We start from the raw sequence: 23,538 nt of genomic DNA, 5'->3' as shown, positions 1-23,538 counted from the left end.
AACCATACCTATGATCGACAATAGATTCGTCAGGCCCGGGGGAGAACACCTGCACCGGACGATTATCCCATCCGCAATCAGCCCGGACCTGGTCAAGTTTATCCTCGGTGATGGACGAAGGATATCGCCTTACATCGAACCCTCTGTCAGCAACCGGAGAAGGCTTCTCAACTTCAAATTCTTTGTTGTAGTTGGGTTTGTTCGGTACTATATCCAAAGCAGTGGGCTCAACGGCGGTTTTACCCTTGGGTTGTGAAGTTGGCTCGGCTCCTTGAGAAGAAACCGAGGGAACATCCTGGGAGGTGGTTTCGGTGTTGGCAGACATTTGAATTAGATAATGAAAAAGAAGACTCGGTGAATTCGATGAGGGAGAAGGAACAAGTTACAAAAAAATAAGAGAGTGAAGAAGCAGTTGAGAGAAAATTTCAAAATGGCAAAGGAAGAGAAGAAACAAAGTAGCACTTTCAATCAAAGAACAGCAGTAGGGAAGTTGACAAAATCGGCCTTTTTATGATCAAAACAAATAGGAAGGGGGATGATCACGATCAAAGCAAATAAGAAAAGTGGAGAGAAAAACGATCAGTAAGTGAAGAAGGAGAAGTGAAAATGGTAAAATGAGGGGGTTAAAAGCCTTATATAGGCATGGGGACTGAAACGGTTACAGAGCCCAGCCAACCGAGGGATGCCACGTGTCCCACAATTAATGAGACGTGATTTGAAGAGACGTGCGTTACGGCGGTTATCGAATCCGGCCACTCGGGATGAGACACGTGGCTGATGGCAGAGGGACGTGACATAACTGTTCCCGCCAAAATGAAAAGATAAGAACGGGCTTATGGATCCGCCGATTTTGTGACTTGTACACTTCCCGTTACTCCGGTAAAACAACTATCCGGGAAGTATGGGGACTATCTGTATATGGTGAAAACCGGATGTATGCGACACCGGTAAGGCCGGGAACCAAGGGTATGAAGAAACGAACACGAGTATGAAGTGTTTCCTTCAGACCGGGAGGATTGCACGGACGAGGTTGATGATCCGAGTAAAGTGGAGTAAATCTGTTTGGTCTGGCATCACCGGACCAAACTCTGCATGGCTGTTAGTCCGGTTTCTCCATGACCGAATTGATCATGGCCGTTAGTCCGGTTTCTCCATGACCGAGTTGATCGTGGCCGTTAGTCCGGATTAATCAGTTACAAAATTGCCACGCGTCGAGACCGTTCTGCCACATTGTACTAACAACCGTACGGGCGTTAGACCGTACGGCCCAACCTTATCCTTTTAGGGTTTTTCTTTATTCAAAAAAGGCTTTATGTTGTATGCAAGGCCCATAGGGCAAAAACTATAAATAGAGGGCATTTCCCTACTTTTAAGGGTTAGCTTTTTGAGATCTAGAGCATTGTAATAGCAAAATCAAAATATCATTTCTCTCTTTGGCCCGAATCAGTGGAATATTGTTGTCTTTAGCTTACTCTTCTAATACCATTAACTTAATCATCCATAGGAACGTATCTATTCAAGTTATTAACGCATATATTCATATATATATACCATTGCACACGAGTTCATTTATATATTCCACACAAACCAAAAATAGATTAAAGTTTATCCACATATCCTATACCTCACTTACAAATTCAATTGATTACCTAAATTCGGGATAAACAACAACATGTAAAATAGCCAGTGAAAGCCATAGTTTAGTAGATTACTACAAGTTACAAGGCAGGAGCAAAATTCCTGTTTTATACTCATACAGCAGACTCTTCTAGCTGACTAGCTGTAAACACTAACACTAAAACCAAACTGCAGCAGCCAGGTCATAGATGAGTCTCTTTCCAACATTTCTAGCTTTAGGAGCTAAAATCAGGTTCAGCTGGCTTCTGAAGCAATAAAGGACTTAATCTGGTAGATGATTTGGAACCCCTTGGATGGTTGCACCGCAAGGCACGCAATGCGTTGGCAGCAAATCTTGATGCATAAATGGTAGCTCCAAGACTTGGTAAATTTGCTGTCTCATTTGCCAATGCAGCCTGCAGTCTATCTTCTTCCTCTCTCAAAGATTTCTCAAGCTTGTTTCTGCAGTGTCTTCGCCATGCAGCTTGTATAAAGCACGCTGCCCATGTCCTCCAGTGCTGTGAATAGAACCTGAAACAGCCATAGTACATTGAAATTGTTAAGGGAATTCTCCAAAACTGATATCAGTATAAGACTTGTGTTTTGAAGTTGAACAAGGTTTGGTCAACATACCTGAAAGTGTGCCTAAGCTGCTTGCTATGAAGGCGTCTGAATTGGGCGGCGACAAACTTGAGATCATCAGCTGTGAGAGCAAAAGCTTCAACATCTGTGACAGCTTGTACTGTTCTAGTTGAAGTGGGAAGACTCGAGGAAGCATGGGGGTCTAAAGCCCATGTAAGAAGCTCCTCTCCACAGAAATCACCAGCCTTGAGAGATGCAGAGTTGAAGAAACCAGTTCTTCCACCATTGGTGGTCATAGTCAACAAAGTACCTCTCATGAGAAAAAGCATCTCATTCACTGGATCTCCTTCTCGGATTATGAAGCTTTTCTCTGTGAAGAGAGCTGGTTTCAGTCTATCACACAATGCATCCAGTAACTGTTCGTCCATTTTCTCAAACATGGGAACCTGCATATAGAAGATTAAATAAGATCAACAGTTTCAAGAATGAAACAAAGATCATGAGAACGAAAATAGGCACTCACTCTTTTGAGCAAAGACCAACATAGATGGCGCTTTACATCTCTTTTCAAATCTTTGGGAAGGTTAGAAATTAGATAATCTTCATCAACACCTCTGGTTTCTTGCCATTTGTACTGCTCATATCTTCGAATGCGCTCTCTCAGGTTGTCTGGAAGCATGCGGTGAGACATCCACTGTTCTGCATCGCGCCTTCTTAACCTCATCCCTTCTACTCTAACTGTGATAGACTGCAAATACTCCTGTAGCCAGCAATTAATGAAACATTAGTTGACGTCAATTCTCTCCAATGTAAAAAAAAATTAAAAAAAAATCACTCAACTCGATCTTGAAAATAGAAGGGGTTGAAGCATAGTGGGAATGAGAATGCATTGTCAAATTAATGATTTATTCATAACTTTCTTGATAGACTAGAAACTAAAAGAGGAATACATTAAAACTCAATGCATATCGATGCCATGAATGTGAAGAATGTTCACTTTAAAACAGATTGACTTAATTCAAGACTCTAAAGGTAAGAACTAAGAATAGGCGGTCCATCAATGTGTACCTGCATGTTGCCAATAAGCAAGGAAAACAGGATCAGCCCAACAATGCAGATGAGGATGGCAAAGAGGATCTCCCAGACATAGTTGCTTGTTTTAAGGTCTTGGCCAAGAGAACTGAGATACAAAAGACAGAAGGATCTGCTTGGCTGAGACAATGTTATCGAATGATTTATAAGGATGATGAAAAACGAAAAACAGGACCACAGACCTTAAACTTCGCAGTCCCCACCAGAAGCAATAGCTGAGTTTTGACCAGAAACATCTTTTTCCTACAACTCGAGACTGAAGAGCATCGAAAAATATCCCGAAATCAAAGTCACCCTCTTGTATATCTTCTGGTTTCCGGAGAGGACAAGAAGAACTTAGAAATTGAAAGTCTCCTTTCCCTTGTTTCCCACAACATAAGTGGTCTAACACACAGTTTTTAATATCCTTACATGCTTCCTTCCAACAGCTATGCAGCCTTTCCACTGTGATCAAATACCATAAGGCTCCCATTACCTGAGATCAGACACTTATGGATATCATTATACATGTGAAGAGAAAAAAATAACACACAGACACACATATATATATGTACACACAACAACTTTGATGTCCTGTTTAACTAGGAATCAGTGTCTTACTGGAATCTAACATGCAAGTATAATTATCAATAAGTAATTCAGATATTAAGTACTACAGTAAATAATTTGTCTCACAAGGATGATTGATTTTTGCAGAAGACAGGTAAGAAAGGACTAAATATTCTGTTCAGAAATTATAGCACAATTAATATACGATGAGTGATCTAAAGGAACATACATTACTGGCGATCATGAACAGGAATAAATTGAGAGCAGCTCCAGCCCATGCCGTTTCTGTAAAAAAGCCTGTTGTCCTTGTTACTTCTTTGTACAATGGGTGTATCCTAAAGATTCTTGGAATATATTGTACAAGAATAACAATCACCAACTGTTTTTTCGTCTCTAGAGATATGGGGCGATTCATGGCAGGAGCAGTGATAAATAGCACCATCTGGAAGGGTAACATGTTAATATAAATAAAACTGAATTTAACTGAATGTCAGTGGAGTTAGACACAAACCTGTGGGAGTGGAAGAACAGATAGAATGTCAATGAAGAAATAAGGTAGCAAGTATCGCTTGGCTATAAGGGAAGAGTCCTCAATCAACTCACCCCTACCAAATACTCGAGAAGAAGGAGCAATAAATCCAGTTCGAAATTGCAAGATAATATGATAGATATAGAAGAGATCAGTGAGTGATCGCAGAAGAGAAATTGGGATCTTTAGTGAGCGGTCCAAATCAAGGCACTTCCTCTTGTTATCAACAACAGGAATGTAGAAAAATAATGGATCAATGGCCACTGAAATTACACAAGCCAAGACAAATGTTTTGTTCCAGAACTGAAGAAATGGTTCCTGAGGATCAAGAATTTTATTTCTTAATGACCCTTCAGATACTTTTCCTGGACTGTGACTTAGAGAAGAGATGCGCAGTGATTAAGCCACTTATTCTATCAGAACCCTTCTCAATTCCTCTTCTAGTAGTACTCATCCATGAGTTGATTGATGATTTTCTGACTGAAAATAACCTATTATCTTCTGACTTGCAATCCTCAAACCTGAGTAGAACAGGTCATATTAGACAGAAAATTTAAGAATACTGCCAAATGGAAACATAGATATTTCTGTCTAATATCATATAATAGTACTTATATAGCAAAAGGTACTGTGCAAAGTAACTTAGAGTTGGCAAACCAAAGGAAATACCAGCAATATCAGAAGTAATTAGATATTCTACAGTAGTTATATTCAGGACAGTAGTTCAGCCTGAGGTATCTTGAAAATCATGCAGTTTTACTTCTGATAACACAATTCATGTTGTGTTAGTTCACAATGTTAAAGGTTGCAAAATACAGGATAGAGGATGCTGATTATCGTACTAACCTTACGTATTTTTCTTCATTGAGAATCGTCATTTTCAGCTTCTGCTCTACGATATGCTCAGCTTCTTTATTCCAGAAGGAAAATGGTCAAACAAGATCAATTCCCTCCTTCCACTATGCTACTCTCCTAGCATGAAGCCCACTCTTCCAACTGAAAGAAAATGCAAGCACTTAGAAAAATTAAATTGCTATGAAGACTTGAACTGAAGGTCAACAGTGAAATTAAGTTTGGAATTAATAAATACAATCCATTAAATTTTTGAAGACAGGTTATCCAGGAAAGAAACAATTTGTATAACACTAATTATCTAGCTCTAAGATGATTCTTTAAGCTAATGCAGCTATTTATTTCAACAAAATCCAAGAATAACACCTCACAATGCTATATCATGCAACATGAACATATGAACTCAAAAAACATATACTAGTAGTACTATACTAATTTCAATAAAGACTATATGTAAAACGAAGGTAAAGTACAAACCTTGAAAAAGTGGAGTGAAGAAAAACTAATAATGTACTTTGCTGGTGTACTCAGGGGAATATAAGAAGTGACACGAGAGAAGGTTCCTGGAGATTGCTGCTATAAATAAAGTACCATTGGATCATTACATGCAGGGAACAGCAGAAACTCACAAGACTAATTGGTGGGACTATAGTCGCAAGTCAGTGAAGAGCTGCTAAAAAGGAAAACGTTTTCCTTATGCTGGAATTTCCACATATAATATACCTCATGGGTAACCTTAGACCAACTTTTTCCATTATCTAAATACTCCCTCTGTTTCAATTTATGTGAACCTATTTTCTTATTAGTCCATGCCAAAAAGAATGACCTCATTCTATATTTGGAAACAATTTAGCTTTATGCGATGATTTATAGCCACACAAAATATATTTGACTCATTTAACACCACAAGTTTAAAAGTCTTCTCTACTTATTTAAACTCCGTGCCCAGTCAAATGTGTTCACATAAACTAAAACGGAGGGAGTATTATCTTTTGGAAAAGAAGAGTGAGTAAATCTTTTCCAAATTTCTAGAAGGAAAATGTTTATAGATCTACAAAACGGGATATCAATAAGACTTAGGTACATTTCTTTTGAAAAACTAGCATGGTTGTGGCAAGCGTCTTTACCTAGCTTTAATCATAAAGCTAATTGCAGTTAATGCGCTTGACTAATAAGATAGTCATTGAATTAACTACACATTTAATAGTTAAAGGGGGAGGTTCTAATTCACCTTTAGAAGGACCTTTTGGCTTTTAATAATTAGTCCTTCATTACTTGGAAGTTTCTGAAGAAACAGAAAGTAAACAAACCAGAAGTGTCAAAAAGAAAAGAAAAAACAATTTCTAATTATATTTCCAGAATAAAGGAGCTTCCGTGTTGACACAGTAGCCAAGTTCAACTGATCTAATTAATTACACCATTAGCTTAGTGAAAAAACAGTAAAATAAGAAATTAAAAAATGATTGGAGCAGCATGCATTCCAAAGAAAATGGATTAATTAATTAATTTTTAGAAGACCTGGTCAAAAGATTCGATGTTGACAGCCAAATTCCACAGGAGTATTGTTTTTGTACAACATACTCTATGCTTTACGTGGTAATACTTTAAGCAAAAATTATTTCACACAACTCTTGCACGTGCGTAAATGGAAATATTAATACTCCCTCCTTTTCCTAATAAGTAGTGTTTTTAGCTTGGGCACACCCCTTAAAAAAACACTCACTCCTAGAAAATGAAAAGTGCTTTTTCTAATTTACTCTTAATTAAATACCTAGAAGAAATAGATCTTTAATATTTCTTGATCATGTGAAACTACATTTATTTAAATAAGGATAAAATTGGAAGAACAAAATTAATATTTTTTTGATTTTGTAAAACATCACTTACTTTGAAACAAAATGAAAAACTAAAAATATTACTTATTATGGAACGGAAAGAGTATGCTAATCAGAAGATAGTAATGAGATGGTAATCGGATGGTATAAAAAGTTTAGTCTCCACCTAATTCGCCGTTTCAAGTTGACATCTTATGCTTGTTTTTGGATGATACCTTAACTAAAAAATTGATTAAGAAGGACGATGAATATTTTATTTTTATTGAGTGGAATTTTGAAAGATATTATTCCTGTGAAAAGATATGGGCTACAAAAGTTCTTTCTTTAAAGGGCCCCTTCTTTAAATAAACGAATTAGTAGAAGACAGCACCACAATAAGACAAAACTTGAAAAAAAAAAAAAATTGAACACTTACCCACCAGGCTGGCCGAACACGGGAGAAGCAGTAAAACATTTCAGCAAAACGCTCTAGAATAGCAAATACTTTTAGTTAATTCACCAACTAATAACGAAAAATATTTTCAAGCATAGAAAACAAAAGTTGAAAAAGGAAGAAAAAAGAGATCAAAGAAGGAAAGACAACGTTCTCTGAATTATCATTAAGCCCTAATTAGCTTATTCGATAAATCTATAAGAGAATTAAATATCGCCGTTATTAGTGGTGGAATTAATTAAAGTTTTAATTATAAGTAAACTCAATAGTGCGAGAATGCAACATTTACCACTTGTCAAGGTAGGTATGTATAGATATTAACTTTTTTTTTTTTTTTTTTTTTACCTTATTTGCGAATATAATTTTTTAATAAAGGAAATTCAATTTTAACCCCCTGCCAAATTAATAGGTACCTCCTCCACTAATTACGGCACCACCAAGTCTCACAGTCTAATGATATCAGTGGGTTCACGCAATAGGTAGATTATATTGGATTCTCACTGCCCATTCCCTTTCCGCTCTAATGAACTAACAATTGACAATATGATAAATATTTAACCGCACATGATATTTCAAATTAATTTAACTTTATCATAGTTAAATGATTTAATATAGTGAAAATATGCATTAATTAATTATAAGTAAATGATTTAATGTAGTGAAAATATATATCATGCATCTATTCGTTTGATGTGAATGCCTGATGCGTGAGTACAAACTGAATGCCCCCTTCTCCGAATTTGATTTGCAGGGGCATCTGCCTAGTCCACCTACGACTTTGTAACTTTGCATTTAGTTTAATATATTTTATTTATGATTAAGAAAAAATTGACAATATGACCTTTTTCTTGCCTGCCACCTCAAATTCATTTGTTGGCAGTAGTATAATTCGGCTGATTTAAATTCCAATCAAGTATCAATGAACTCTGGTCCAAACTACTAAAAGCCGAGACACTAATCAAATTTATAGAGTATTGATCATATAAATATTCGTCAATCAATATTCAACCGTGCGCTAACATTTGAAGTTACGTTTACAATGGATCTTGCTCTAAGATCGTTATACGTTTAATTAAAATCTGATTTCGTACATATGGTATCAACTTCTAAGCTTTATTTATAATTTTATCGGTGTTCCAGCAGCTTCCTAGATCACTACCCCTTCATCAATACATAGGAACCCTGCACATGTAATAAAAATAACAAGTTAGATAATAATTAATTAAGCTGACATTGACCAAATTGGCTGCTGGAAAATTTGAAATGTATAAATTACTTACTTGTTACAGTCGTAGTTTTTATCTAGAGGAGGCATATTAAAAGAAACGCCACACTTCTGGGGGAGTCCAGAAATGCGAGAGGGAATGACATTATTTCCAAGATTAATGAGTACAGTTTTTAAGCAGTTGCAAATACCAACTCGATCTGGTTTGGTTTTTGCAAGTTGGTAGATGTTATTTACACCTGTACAGCAAGGTACTGATGGACCATCACCTACCTTTTTTGCACCATCTTTTCGAATGTATGAGAGGCATGGAGATAGCTGAGAAGTAACTGTTTGGCAAGAAGGAGCACTCAAGGCATTATATTGGTTTAAGAGAGTACTTATTAGTAGGGCTAAAGAAAGATACACAAGAAACCGAGCCATAGTTATTTGTGTGTGTGTCCAATTCTTGGGGAAATGAGTGACGTATATATATGTATAGGAGTACCTATTTTTCAGCCCCTAATTAATTAGCTGTTATAACATGCAATTCTCATGAACTACTATAGATTGTTTAGGTTATTGTTGGTCAATTCGAATTTCACACGATATTTCCTCTTAATTCCCACTGGAGATGTATAGGTTATTGTTGATCAATTCGAATTTCACACGATATTTCCTCTTAATTCCCACTGGAAATGTAAGTTGATTGAAACTCCCCATCAACAAGGTACGTATTTATTGGGTGTGTGAATAAAATACCACATTGAAAGTAAATAAGAAAAGAAAAGAGATACTTACAAGGCGTTATAATATTCTCAATGATGTGATATCTTTTGAGAAAACAGTGTGAATTTAGTCCAAATGGACAATATTTGAGTCAGTCAATTAGCCCAACACGTATTAAGGCTTGAAAAAAATGTACCTATTGGAGGAACTAAGCAAAATTACCTTGGCCGTGTATGAAATTAACCAAAAGTGAAAATTAAATGCTGTCTAGATTGGACATATATTAGAGTATGAAGTTGGATTTTAACAAGGCAGCCCGTGGATCTTAACCTTACAAATATAATGACCTCCTATTTTTCTACGAAGACTGGCACCTCTCTTTTGTGTATCTTTATCATTTTTGTGGTCGGTGTTGCTTTCTTTTGGAATCCCCTGAAGAAAAGATCTTCTTTGACGTGCTATCAGTACTAAGGTTACAAGTTATGCAGTCAAGAGGAAAGTCATTTACATTTCTCCAATTAATTTGAAAATTTTGTATAAACCTAACAGGAATTGGACATTTTCAACTGAACGAAATAATAAGAAATTAATTAGCAGTACTAAATTGCAGACTAGCTGTGAAATAACTTAATTTTTTATATGAACAAACTTAACTCCAGATACATAGAGGAAATAAGTGTGTCCGACTCTAGCGTGATTAAGAAGGAGAAGGACATTTATTTGGAGCAATTGGTAGTTTTGTCAATAGGTCGCAGCTAAATGTCTACTCAAAATTTCTTGTGATTAAGAGCGACTCGCTTATGATCATACTTATTACTACGAGGTAAGTAACATTTATTTTGCACATTTGCAGGCAGCATATGCCTTTTGTCTAGAGTAATTTTACCATTTCCATAACACCAATCACCAATCTGGGCTTGGATTTTTTTCCTTCACTTTTATAAATTCTAAGGCGAGGTGTCAATTCATGTATAATCTCATCACATATTGTAGGACATGGTTATAATCTCATCACATATTGTAGGACATGGTTGATTTAAAGTAGTAACTAGTAACAGAATGGCCAAACTCCATATAGCCTACTCATTCTCTTTCATTCTATTGTTAATTGTAGCACTTAGAATTAATGAAATGATATGGTGATGAAGAGAAATGTGCAAAAGTTAAGAGATTTGGCAAGTCATGCAAAAATATTAGGACTTCTGAGTTTACAAATTCATGCAGATTAATTACTCGTACAAGACGAGACTACAAGTAGTCGTCTAAGATGATAAATTTGTGATTTGACTTCGAGAAAGATTGGACGAGTTCTAGCAGTTGCGTTATTCACTTTTTCTTCATTGAAATTGGATGTGTGAGGAAGTTTGATGATGTTGGGAACTAGAGGAATCCCTGACATCCAATCATGCTTCCTATGTGTGTCTTCAGTCATGTAGTTGCACTTTTTGACAGGTAACTCGTGTAGAAGTATTCAACATGACAATAAAAAGTATGAAAATAAAACATCTACTAGGATTTTCCCATTTTCCTTAAACTGTCTTGGATAAATGATCATTCTTGTTGTGAAGCGAATTATTCTATTACAACCACTACTATTTTTTAATTTGTGGTTGTCATTTAGTATAAGGATTCACATTTTTTTTTTTTTTTTAAATACCTTATACTACATATATATATATATATATCTACCCACTGCTGCTTTCATACTACTCAACCTCTGTCAAAGTATAAGTTCACAAGTAGTGTTATGGCCAACAGCAGGCAGAGCAAATTCGGTATTACATTGTTGTGAAGCAACTTTGATACGATTGGGATCATAATTAATATGCAAAAGTGCTCTTTTTATACACTTGCAAACAGCTATACTGTCCTTCCTGCCATTTTTCTCCATTTGAGCTATATCAGTCAGTCCTCTGCAGCACCTGCCCGATGGCTTGATCGCATGATATTTCCCTTGAATGTACGAATAACAAGGTGCTAGCCTTTTCGGAACAATGTCACAAGAAGGCTCGGCCAATGCTGTTGTTGCTAAAGCAAGCAAAAGAACGATCACAGTATAGAATAGCTTCACCATTGTTTCTTTTTCTACTATAGTTTTTGTATTTGGTGCAACGGAGAAAGTAGAGAGTATTATTTATATATTATGTGAGGCAAGTGCTTGTTGCCTGAATTTCTTGGGCGGTTAGCACACAAGTATTATGAATGCTGAAGTCCTACACACTTCAAGATTGTGATTCAGTTATACCCTTCTTGTTGGGAGTGCATTCAGTTAGTCTAAAATATGCTATACTTTGTATTTCTTGTATAAGATAAGTGCAATATTATATTTCAAAAAAAAAAGTAGAAAAATACTCAAGTTTAGTAATCATTAAGACTAAACTTTATTATTTTCTATTTCTTCAAGAGTCCATAAAGATTGAAATAGAGAAAACCTTATCCAACAAACTAATACTGGGGTCTTCTTGATGAAGAAGCATTTAAGACTCCAGTATATAGCCAACAAACTACCTACTTTTACCAGTGTCATTTAATGTGGAAAAAGTTATGTTTCTCGGACTCTTCAAAAATGTCAACGGATGCGTGTCGGATCCTTCAAATGTAGTGCATTTTTGAAGGATCCGACGCAGGTGTGGCAACAATTTTGGAGAGTCCGAGCAACTTAGGGAAAAAGAGTATTATAGATACTAATAACCAAAATTTAATTAGTATCCTTTGGAATAAAAGAAACATATGGATTGAACTTAAATCGTATCAAAATCAATGTAGTGTCGTTTATTTTGATTAAAAGTAGTCATGGGATTTACCAAATATCTTGTGTATTTATTTGGAGTCGGGACTATTCTAAATCTTCTTGAAGAATCTTTCTGTGTCTTGAGAACTAAAAGTCCCTGTCATATTAACGTGTGTGTAAATCCGTAAGTCTAGAGTGAATAAACAAGAAAAAAGAAATACAATTGCAGCTAAAACAACGGGGCAGCTGGTTTATTAATGCTATCTGTTCTGAAATTACTTCCCGGTTTTTCCTCTTTGATCTCTACTCTTACATTTCTCACAACCAACAAAGGACTAATAAGATCAGTAGTATAGCCGTGGTTAGCACCATTTACTCTCTTCCTTTCTTTATTAGTACGAATATATTTAATCTGTTCGTGAGAACATATGAGTTGGTTAACATGGATCTTAAGCTTCTTCCTTTCATGATTTCGTTATCTAAATATTTTACAGTCAAATACTAGCACTTATTCAGGTAGAATTCGACTATAAAGGAGACTGTCAGCTGCTTAAGATATTGAAACTTGCATTTCATGTTTAGATATAGAAAAGCATTCAACGAGCATTGAACAAATTGAAGTACTTAGTTTCTTAGACTACATTCAAGAACTGCCAGCTTACAAATACTTTAGAATTGTCACTTCTAATTTACCGTGACAATTTTTTTCCTCGACTTTGATTTATGTTACATCTTTAAACCCCATGTGACCTCAAAAACATGTATACTTTGATGCTAAATCTACTATCAGTTATATCTGGAGCTGACCATCAAAAGCCAAGGCATTAATCAAATAATTGAATTTTGCAATGGACCTTGCGTACAGATACATTATACGTTTAAAATATCATTTCATATATATGATATGTATGGTTTGTTCAAAATCCTATATTGGTTCAGGCAGCTTCTTTGATCACTATCCCTTTAATTCAAAGAAATCCTGCATATAGACAACGAGAAGTTAGGCTTAACAGATCAAATAAGCATTGTGCAAAAAATATGCTGAAATATTTGATTTACTTTTTACAGCGATAGGCATTAATTAGAAAGTTGGTAGAAAGGGTAACTGACCAATTATAATAGGATAAACTATTGTGTTATAAAAACAATCTTTACACTGTCAGTATATAAAACTTTAAATCCATATAGTTTAGTTTCTCTACTGCCATCATACTGCATCAGCCCTATCAAAACATACCTTGAACAAACAGAGTTACGACCAACAGCAGGCAGAGATAAAGACGTTAGACATAGTTGTGAAACAAGAGTGATACGAGTGGGATCATAACTAATATGTGAAAGTGCTCCCTTTATACATATGCAAGCAGCTATAGGACCCTCCTTGCGACTTGTCAACATATCAGCTATATCATTCAGTCCTCTGCAGCACCTATTTGATGGTTTGATCGAATGATATTTTCCTTTAATCTACGAACAACAAGGTACAAGCCTTTTCGAAACAATTTTACAAGCAGGCTCGGCCATTGCTGGTGTTGCTAAAATAAGCAAGAGAATGATCACAGTATAGAATAAATTTGCCATTGATTCTTTTCCTCTATTGATGGTGATGAGTGTGGTTTCTGAATTTGCTGCTTGTGCAAAGAGAAACGACATATATAGTACTCCAATTTATATTATGTGAGACAGGAGTTTATTGCTTAAATTTCTTGGTCGGTTAGCACAAATGTATCATTGAATGCTGATAGTTCTCCACATTTCAAAATTGTGCTTGATTTAGTGTATTATAGGAAATCAAAAGAAAAACTAATTGACCTTAATCTGGAGTCAGTTTTCAACTTTTCCATTTGGACTTTTGGGTCTATCAATCAGGCTAAGAATGTGGACAATTTTGTACTTCTGCATAAGAAAAGTTGGGAACCTGGCTCTGGCAGAGCATACTTGTAATTTTGTTTGTAATTAAGGAACCAAAGTTAACATTAATTCCTTGAACAGTGCCCTTAACAACACCTTTTACCATGACAGTTTTTATTTGTCCTCGACTTAGATTTATGTTGTATTTTTAAACCGGACCCATATGATGATCCTTAACATCTTATAATTTGGTCTTGAATCTCCTATCACTGACATCTGGAGTTAAACTATTAAAAGCCGAAACATTAATCAATAATCATCAACATTAATTCATCAATCTGTAAATAAATGATATTTTGCAGTGGATCTTGTTTGTAGATACGTACTAATACATTTAAAATATCGTTTCATACATATGACATCAACGTGTTTTGTTTTTTCATAATTCTATCGTGCTTCAAGCTTCTTAATTCGATGATCACTGTCCCTTCAATTCAAGGAATCCTGCATTTAAACAACAAGAAAGTTGGGCTAAGCAGATCAAGCACTGAGGCGCATTCTGCAAATTACAAAAAATTGGCTAGAAAACTAGAATGTAGTTACGTGTTACAGTCGAAGTTCTTATGTATGGGAGGCACATTATAAGGAAGGCCACATTTCTTTGGGACTTCAGCTATGCGAGAGGGAATGATATATACAACTTCAATGACTGTTGCTTTTATACAGTTGCAGACTGCAATGTGATCTTGTTTGGTTGCAAGCTTGTGTATGTCCTTAACACCTTTACAGCAAGCTTTAGATGGATTATCAGCTTTCAGATCATCATGACCATGATCGACATATAGTATGCAAGGCGCTAACTGTGAGTAAACAGTCGTACAGGACGGAACAGCTGATGAGGAAGATCCTGATGAGAGAGTTATTAGCAGGGCTAAACCAAGAAACAGAACAAGCAAGCGGGGCATAGCTAAATGCGAGTTATGGGTGTCAAAATGCTTAAATAAATCGCACCAACCCAATAAACGATAAGCCAAACTGAAAAAACCCGACAAGTGGTTTGGTTTATCTTGGGTTGGTGTTGGAAAAAAAAACCCGACCATAATTGGTTTGGTTTAGTTTTAACTAAAAAAAGTCAACCGAACCAAACCAAACCAACCCGACATTACATGTATTCTATTTTTAAAATATTTTATCGATAAAAATATTTATTTGTAATGTAATTTATAAATATTTCTTAAATTTTTTCGTAATTTTTTTATCTATTATCATATTTTTCGAAACGAACTTAGAATTTTGAATGTCAATAAGTTTTATATCCTATGGATGTTAGTAACTCAAATAAAGTCCAAACCAAAACCAATTCAACACTAATGCTAACAAAAGAAATTCAATTGACCACTAGGAATGACAATAATGTTGGATATCTATTCTTTAGTTTTGCATAATTGATTTAGAGAGTGAAAATACATAACTTAAGTTTCTTTTCTTTGTCATGTAATTAATACTTATTAGCCGTACTTATTTAGCATGACTTAGTATTTTTAGATTATGGTCATTTTCGTTATGGCTTGTTAATTAGCAAATATTTATTTTAATTGATTTTATTAGCTTTTGTTGAATATTTTAATACAAAGTCATCACTCTTCTCACATTTTGTGTTATTTTATTAAGAAACACCTTAATTATATAGATGTATCTTACTAGGACTAAAAAAATATTTGAAGTAAAAGTTATATGTTTTGTATCAAGACTATTCCGGAAAAAATCAAAAAACCGAAAACCGAATAACTTGAGAAAACCGAGATTGAAAAACCTAATTTTATTGGTTTGGTTTGATCAATAAATTTTAAAACCCGACACAATTGGTTTGGTTTGGTTTGGTTTGGTGTTTAAAAAATCCGAACTAACCCGGTTCATGTACACCCCTAATTCTAGTAATGTTTATGAATGAACTATATAGTGTATTAGTACTTGCGTATATCAATTCATTTGTAGATGAGTAACATTTATACTTTGTCCAGAAAGTCCTTTCTTTCAACCCCTTTTGGCTGTTACAACATTCAATTCTCATAAATTTAAGAGATTTCCCAGATTGTTGTCCAATTGGAGTTCCATACGATATTTCCTTTAATTCTCTACAGGCAACTTAAGTTGATTGGAACTCACGAAGAACCACGCATTAGTTATATTCAGATCTTAAAATAGCATTTTAGTATTCAGATTCTAACATCTTATTATTATTCTTAACAAATACAAACGGAGCCTTAGTCCACTTTCTTTTCTCCACCTTTAAGTTTATTACCAAGATGGAAAGTCGCAAATACTTGAAAAATCATATAACGTCACGACGAAGGAAATAAAATTTAAGAAACTGGGAAGATGTTAGGCCATGACACATAAAAAATATTGTTAGAGCATTCCTTGTTAAAAATAACTAATTTTTAATGGTTAAGTATTAACCATAAAGTCTTTCTTAATTGTGTAATGTTGGCTTGTAATACAAGTCTGAAGTTTTATGTCGAGAAAAGTTTTACACGCGTGGGGCTGCCAAGCCGAACTTCACACCTATAGTGGTGTTCAAATGAGATTGAAAAACCGATCCGAACTGGTAAATCGAGTCAAACTGACTTAATAAATCGAAAACCGGCTCGGTTTAGTTTGATTTGGTTTTAAATTTTCAATAATCGATAACATTTGGTTTGGTTTAGTGTTAAACAAAAAAAAACCGAACCAAACCGATAAACATATACGTATTTAAAATATGTATATTGTCATACCCTATTTTAACCAGGGTCAAAATAGTTTACAACATCCCGGTAATTCCGGGGTTATTTAAAGTTAAGGAGTCGCCACCTAATTATTTATGGTGAATTAGGGCACCTAAGGTTAATTAAAGTAATTATCTAAAGTTGATTTAAAATCTACGAAATCAAAAAGATCTGAGTAAGAGTTCAACTAACCTAGAGGGAAGGTATTAGGCATCCTCTAAGTTCCATTAATAATGGTTAATCCGACCAGACTTAGGATTAGTTAGGCTAAGTGTAAATATAGTATTGTAAAAAGAACGTAGCTTTGTAAGTATGATTAAAGTTGTAAATAGATATGTAAGAATGCTGTTTAAAATAGGACTTGTAGAAAATAATAATTTGTATAAAAGAGTACTTCCAATGCTATTAAAAATATGACTCATAAATGACGTTAGGGCTTTAGATGAAAGTATAATAGTGCTGTTTAAAATAATACTTGTAGAGGAGATTCAACAAACGCGAACTTTAAATAAAAATTGTATTGTATGATCATTGCGATGTAGAAAAAGTCTAGACTTATTTTCAATACTTGCGTATTAGTGACATTTCTAAACTTCTAACATAGTAAGAGTGGATCATGATTCTTTTAGCCCAAAATATGTAGGCATACTATTTGAAAATCAATTACTCAAATAAATGTTATAGATATTATAAATAGTTTAGAATATAAATAGAAATGACTGTAATTAGTGGAATTAACTACCCATAGCTAAACTAAAACCCTTAATGCCACTGAGGTTTACCTAAATTAGCAAACAAAATGTTAGTCATACAATATGTATTAATACACACGAAAATAAAAGTTGGGGGGGGGGGGGGTAGATATAATATAAATGGGCTTGGCCCATTTGGGATCAAATAGATCCGTTTGCGGGCGGGCTTCGGCCCGATCAATTTATACGTGTTCTTTCTTGTTGCCTATTGGGCTTAGCCCGATTTTTGTTTTCTATTTTTGGTTTCTCCATCATTTACTAACTCGAGAGAAAGATTTCGTTGGGCTTTGGCCCAACACCCAATATATGGAAAATGACGAATCCCTCGGACTAGTGTGCGAGATGGTCATGCACAAAAAACGAAAGAAAAGGATTAGTATATGATCAAAGAATAAAACTAAACATACATAAAGTAAACTCAAAAGAAGGACGGATTAATAATTCATATACGTACTATGTATATAAGGATATATACACGAAAAGTATAGATATTGCATTTAACACATAATCTAATACATAATTTTAACGATGAAAATCTCTACCAATATAATTTAACACATGGAAAAGGACTAAACATACTTTGGTGAATTAACATTCAGCTTTTAGTGATTAGAGGAAGAAACTTCCAGTGTGATCCTTTAACACATTAGACTCCAATCAAGAATATGATCCAAGATAGGTGAATGTAGTATCTATTCTTTTTATAGAACAAAACCAACAGGCAGCTGATTCCCCCTCAAAGTGTAGCATTTGTTTTATCAAAGTAGCAATATTTCATAGCAAACAACAAGGAGCCACAGTTCATAGTAGACCAGCTAGACCTTTCAAAAATGCACAAGTTATTATGCTGAAATGGTAATTAAAATGCAGCAAGAATCTTCAGATTAAGCAGATTACAACAGTAGAAACAAGGCAAAAGCTATGCAAGTGACAATCCTATCCCAACCGAATGTCAACAATAGAGGAGTTGCCCAGACCAGGCCGAAATTTCCCTTTAACATTCACACTCAAGCTTTCTAAAGAAATATTTAAGCATACGCGATCTTCAAACTGTCAAACCGGCATGCATACGAATCTCCTATGATTGATAAGCTAACAATGCATTAATCATACCTCAAAAAAACAGTTGAGTGAGACTAACCTAGCCTAAACTAAAACATGAATTTAAAGTCAAACACGCACAATCCTAAGTCATGGCTCCTAATATAACTTGTTATCAATATTCAGATTTGAATAAACAACTGTCGTGATATTCGTATATGTCTGAACCATTTAGCCTTAACATATAGGCAGGATTTAATTCCGGAGTAAAGAAAGGGCCGGCTGTATTCTTTCGTTACATACTCAAACGTCAAACGACAGCATTCTTTATCATTCATAAAATGCAAACTAAAACCAGGGAGGGGTAAAATAAAATCAGGGATTTAAAGCAAGGTTTATGCAACTTGAGATCATGATTTTTTATCAGTACTTAAACACCAAAATAATGTATTCATGCGCTAATTGCATAAGAAACTGCTCAAACACTTCGGATGTGGTCTCTAACTTCTAAATCATGTTTGGGGCATATCACACACATAGTTCGTAAACAGGTGAATTTCCAGCAAATTTGAGCGGATGAGATTTGATTAATTTAACGCATCATTTTCTAACTCACTAAGTACATATTCTATAGCAGAGAAGAAAATCAGTTTTGATCTAACACATTGTTTCTAAGCGACAGTGAATATTATCAGCCCGAGAGATGGAATAGACTATTTATATGTGAGCATTTTATAAGCATAATTCTTACAACTTAGATATTCCTATACCATATAGATAATCTTATAAACAAACTTAACAGAAACAAAACTGAATTAAGTATACCCTCAGAATTCCAACGCACAATATGCAAACACATCAAGATCTAAATACATGATTTTCCCATTACATAATGCGATGTCGACTGAAAAGAAGAAAGAACGAGGTCGAGTATTACCTCTTGTGGGTGCAGTGAACTGGTGTGGGAGTCTTGGATCTATGCTCGAACACGAACGAACCCGAACCCGATTAAAGTAACTAAAGTTTCAAATCGAGAAGCGAAAATAGAGTAATATGTTGGATGTTTTTTTTTAAAGTGAGACTATACGTTTTTTTCGCGAAAATCCCCTTTACCGAGCACTTAGAGATGTCTTTATAGGGGTAGAAAAATGGCTAGGGTTTTGTTGATAAGGGAATTTGAAATCGATTCAAAGTTGAGTCAACGATTTCGAGTGAACAGCCGTTTGAGTTTGGACAAAATTGTTTGTTTGTGACCCTTTTCCGTGACTTTCCGAAAAGCAAAAGATTTCATGGAAATGGAAAGGCACGATCTGAATTGGAGAGAAAAGGTTTGGTTTTTCACTTAAATCAGAAGAAGAGAGCAGTGTTGCACGAAAATGGCATGGGTGAGGGTCGCGAGGGTAAATAACAAGGTCCGTCGTTTTAAAAGGGATGAGAGAGGGAGATGAGAGAGATGAGAGAAGAGAAAGAGGGAGGCGTGAAAGAGAAAATGAATTAGGTTTAGGGGTAATGCTGATTTGTTCAAATGGGCTGGTCGGGTCGGGTAGTGGGATTATGGGGTTCCTAAACGGTTTGAGTTGTTGAGCTTTCGATGACATTAAAAAAAAAAAACGCGAGGCCAGGCCATTTATTTGGCATATTGTGTAATTAGTTGGCTCTAGGTGATACATAACTTGTGTAATATGCATCATGGGATTAGTAATTAATATGTAGAAAATGAAATGATGACGAACTATTTAAAATTTGTGATAAAGTAATGAAAGTAACGAGGTTAATAGTAATAAAAATAGTAGTGAAAACAAAGTATTTAGCTTGTTAATAAATTTAAAAGTCCAAGGAAATAAATTGAAAAAAAGGAGGGACAAAATTGGGTGTCAACATATATGTTGAGAAATCCAATACTAATTCAAATAATGAGAAAGTAAATTTTGGTCAATTTGTGTGAACTGCAAGATTTACTTTTGATTTTGAGATTCATTAATTAGACCATTTGTTTTCTAGTGGTGCTCTTGTTCGGCTGATGCGCTCCGGTTTCTTTTCTTTTAAAGTGAGACGATTTTGCATAGCACTAAATAAGATGCAAATTTTGATTCTGAGCAAAGCCGACGAGATGTTATTAAAGAACAAGTTAGTAAATCTTGATCTTGTTACAAAATTCATTCAGTTTCTACCTGAGCCTCCAGATAGTGAATGACTACTTCTTCTTCTTCTTCTTTTTGTGTCGAATTAGCTTCACTTGCTTTATCCTTATGTACCTTACTTGTATCAATTTCATTGCATTATAAAATACGTCCTTAAAACCCACAAAATTCATAAAAACCGATAAAATCAACGAAATCGAAACCGATAGAATTTATGCTATAATGGTTTGGTTTGGTTTCAATATTTAAAAAAACCGACTTAATTGGTTTGGATTTGTTTTAACCAAAAACCGAGTCAAGAGGACCATGAAGAGATGTAAGAGAAAACGCTAATTTGGCTTAATACATAGGCGACCCTTTAAATTTGTCAAGTAAATTTCGGTTAGAAAGTACTTAATTGGAATACGACATAATTTTGAGTGCCTATTGTAATTGGATTCTTTATCATTTGTTCAAAAACCGACGTAAAAATGGAAATTTTCTTTTTCATAGTTAATTGGATTCCTCCACTACAATAGGGAACTTTAATTTAAACCACGTAAAAATGGAAATTTTCTTTTTCATAGTTAAACAACCAAAACAAAAAAAAAATCGCCTAAAAACGAGAACCGACCCGGCTTAAAGTTATCCATTGTTTTTCCTTTACGGAAAAGGGCCAAATATACCCCTGAACTATCGAAAAAGGGTCAAATATACCCTTCGTTATACTTGGGGTTCAAATATATCCCTATCATTATATTTCGGGTACAAATATATCCCTCCACAGTTAAAGTTGACCCCAATCCTACGTGGCATTAATATTTTAATAAAATAAATATTATGTGGCATGCCACCTCACTTACAAACCCAATTTTACCCCTTCCCTCTCTATCTTCTTCCACCACACCTCCCCCTCTAATACTACCACCCTTATGCCCACCACGAAATTGGGTTTTTTTTTTATAATTTTTAAAACTTATGGAACATGTTCTTTAAAAAAGCATGAAATATATTTTTAAAAACTATGATACAAAATCGATTTTTCAAAATTTATATAGGAGCTGTGGATCAAACGTTGGCATAATGTCACCGGCTAACCTACGTGTCACGTGTTTGTGGACGCAGGCGGAGTAGAGTTCGAGAGTAGATCCGTGACCCTTGCTTGTGAGTTTGATATTCCTCTTGACAAATTTGCCCAGTTCAACGCGTAAGATAAAGTTTCACGTTGTCTTGTGTCTCTGTAGATTGTACTTTTCGTCAAAACGAAATTCATGTTAAAATTAGTAATAAAGTACGGGATAAAGTTGAAAATGTAAAATGATAATGAATATGAGTGTGAGAACAAGGATGAAGTCATATGGCTTATAATGAGGCAGTGTGGCCAAATGTTGTCTCTGGTTGTCTTCAGGGATTTGTGTGATGTGTATGCCGAGGATATCTCCGGTTGTATTCGGAGAATGATAGTAATAAGGTCTCCGGCTGCCTTCCGAGACTTGAATATCTGTGGAATTTTTTAAGGCAAAGTTGTCAAAGTAGGTAAAGTGGATGATAAAGTAAAGTAATAAAGTAGAGAGTAAAGTAAAAATGTAGCCATTTGGCTTATGCAGATGAGGCTGTATAGCCATGCGACATCTCCAGTTGTCTTCGGAGACTCATTGAAAATTCCCGTAAAGTTCGGGTTAAAGCAGGTAAAGTAAATGATGTGAATATTGATTCCTGTAAAGTCCGGGGTAAAGTAGGTAAAGTAGGTAAAGTAAATGATGTGAATGTAAATTCCCGTAAAGTCCGGGGTAAAGTAGGTAAAGTAAATGATGTGAATGTAAATTCTAAAAAGTAAAGTCACAAAATAAAGTAGGTAAAGTTGTTAAGTAAAGTGAATGCGTTCCGGTTGTTTTCGGAGATTTGATGAAAATTCTAAATGAAAGTCGGGTAAAGTGGTTAAAGTAGGTAAAGAATATAGATTCACCGTAAAGTTCGGGGTAAAGTCGTAAAGTTGGTAAAGTAGATGATAAGAATATGGATTCCTGTAAAGTTCAGGATAGAGTCATAAAGTTGGTAAAGTAGACGATAGGAATGTAGACTCCTGTAAAGATCAGGATAAAGTTATTAAAATTGGTAAATGATAAAGTAGAGAGGGGAAAATAATAGTGTCGTTGTTCGGCTACTGATGTTGATGATCTTCGATGTAATCCTGATTTAATTCGCCTTCAGTCTCGACAACCTACAAAGACAGGTATACTTGTCAATAAAATCATATAGTTATTGTGATAAAATAAAATTAAAGATAAAGTTGGAAATAAAGCCGTTTGGCTTTAAGGTGAGGCCGTAATGGCCAAGCGATGCTTTTAGCCGTGATCGATAGACTTGACTGTTGGTCCCGCGATTTTTGATTCCTGCACTCAAATAAAAATTCTTAGTTTGGGAGGGGGAAGTTGATTCGTGTTGACTCGAAAGCTTGACGTTGTTGGCGCTCCATTCGTCTTGTTTGTTTGGATCTTGTGATCTCCGTTCAAACCTCGGTAGACGAACAGTAGTGCAACAATTGAAAGAAAATATTTCATTTGAAAGGTAGGTATGTAAGTATATGTATAAAGAAATGTAACTATATGTATATAAGTTGTAAAATATATACATGCAAATGGACGTATGTAAGGAAAGATATATATGTAAATATATGTATGTAAGTTGTAAAATATTTACATGACTTCAGATTGTGACACTTCTGAAATAATTGAAAGGTCATTTATCTATAATAATTCCTGTCAGGTAGTCTTAATCTTGTCGATGTCTAACTCTGTTCTTGTCTAATCTTTCAAAATATGCCCCAGTTTTGGCTCAGAAGGATGTACTAAA

The 23,538-nt window shown here is 35.0% G+C and overlaps 3 protein-coding genes and 1 pseudogene across 3 annotated transcripts; all 4 read right to left on the bottom strand.

Moving 5' to 3' along the window:
- Positions 1-1,535: 1,535 nt before the first annotated feature.
- On the bottom strand, positions 1,536-6,062 carry LOC132063781 (cyclic nucleotide-gated ion channel 1-like; annotated as a pseudogene).
- Positions 6,063-8,444: 2,382 nt separating this feature from the next.
- LOC132063782 (non-specific lipid-transfer protein-like) lies at positions 8,445-9,169 on the bottom strand. Its single transcript, XM_059456495.1, has 2 exons — positions 8,770-9,169; positions 8,445-8,671 (listed from the first exon to the last, which is right to left on the bottom strand). The coding sequence occupies exons 1-2, from the start codon at positions 9,135-9,137 to the stop codon at positions 8,656-8,658; spliced, it is 384 nt and encodes a 127-aa protein (XP_059312478.1). The 5' UTR covers positions 9,138-9,169; the 3' UTR covers positions 8,445-8,655.
- A 1,973-nt stretch (positions 9,170-11,142) lies between these two features.
- Positions 11,143-11,496, bottom strand: LOC132062023 (non-specific lipid-transfer protein-like). Its single transcript, XM_059454680.1, has one exon. The coding sequence runs from the start codon at positions 11,494-11,496 to the stop codon at positions 11,143-11,145; it is 354 nt and encodes a 117-aa protein (XP_059310663.1).
- A 3,107-nt stretch (positions 11,497-14,603) lies between these two features.
- Positions 14,604-14,969, bottom strand: LOC132062022 (non-specific lipid-transfer protein A-like). Its single transcript, XM_059454679.1, has one exon. The coding sequence runs from the start codon at positions 14,967-14,969 to the stop codon at positions 14,604-14,606; it is 366 nt and encodes a 121-aa protein (XP_059310662.1).
- Between the last annotated feature and the right edge of the window lie 8,569 nt (positions 14,970-23,538).

Source organism: Lycium ferocissimum, chromosome 7 (genome assembly GCF_029784015.1).
Source record: "Lycium ferocissimum isolate CSIRO_LF1 chromosome 7, AGI_CSIRO_Lferr_CH_V1, whole genome shotgun sequence".
NCBI classification, from domain to species: domain Eukaryota; kingdom Viridiplantae; phylum Streptophyta; class Magnoliopsida; order Solanales; family Solanaceae; genus Lycium; species Lycium ferocissimum.
Note: the sequence above shows the minus strand (reverse complement) of the source record. Positions and strands in the feature narration are given on the sequence as shown.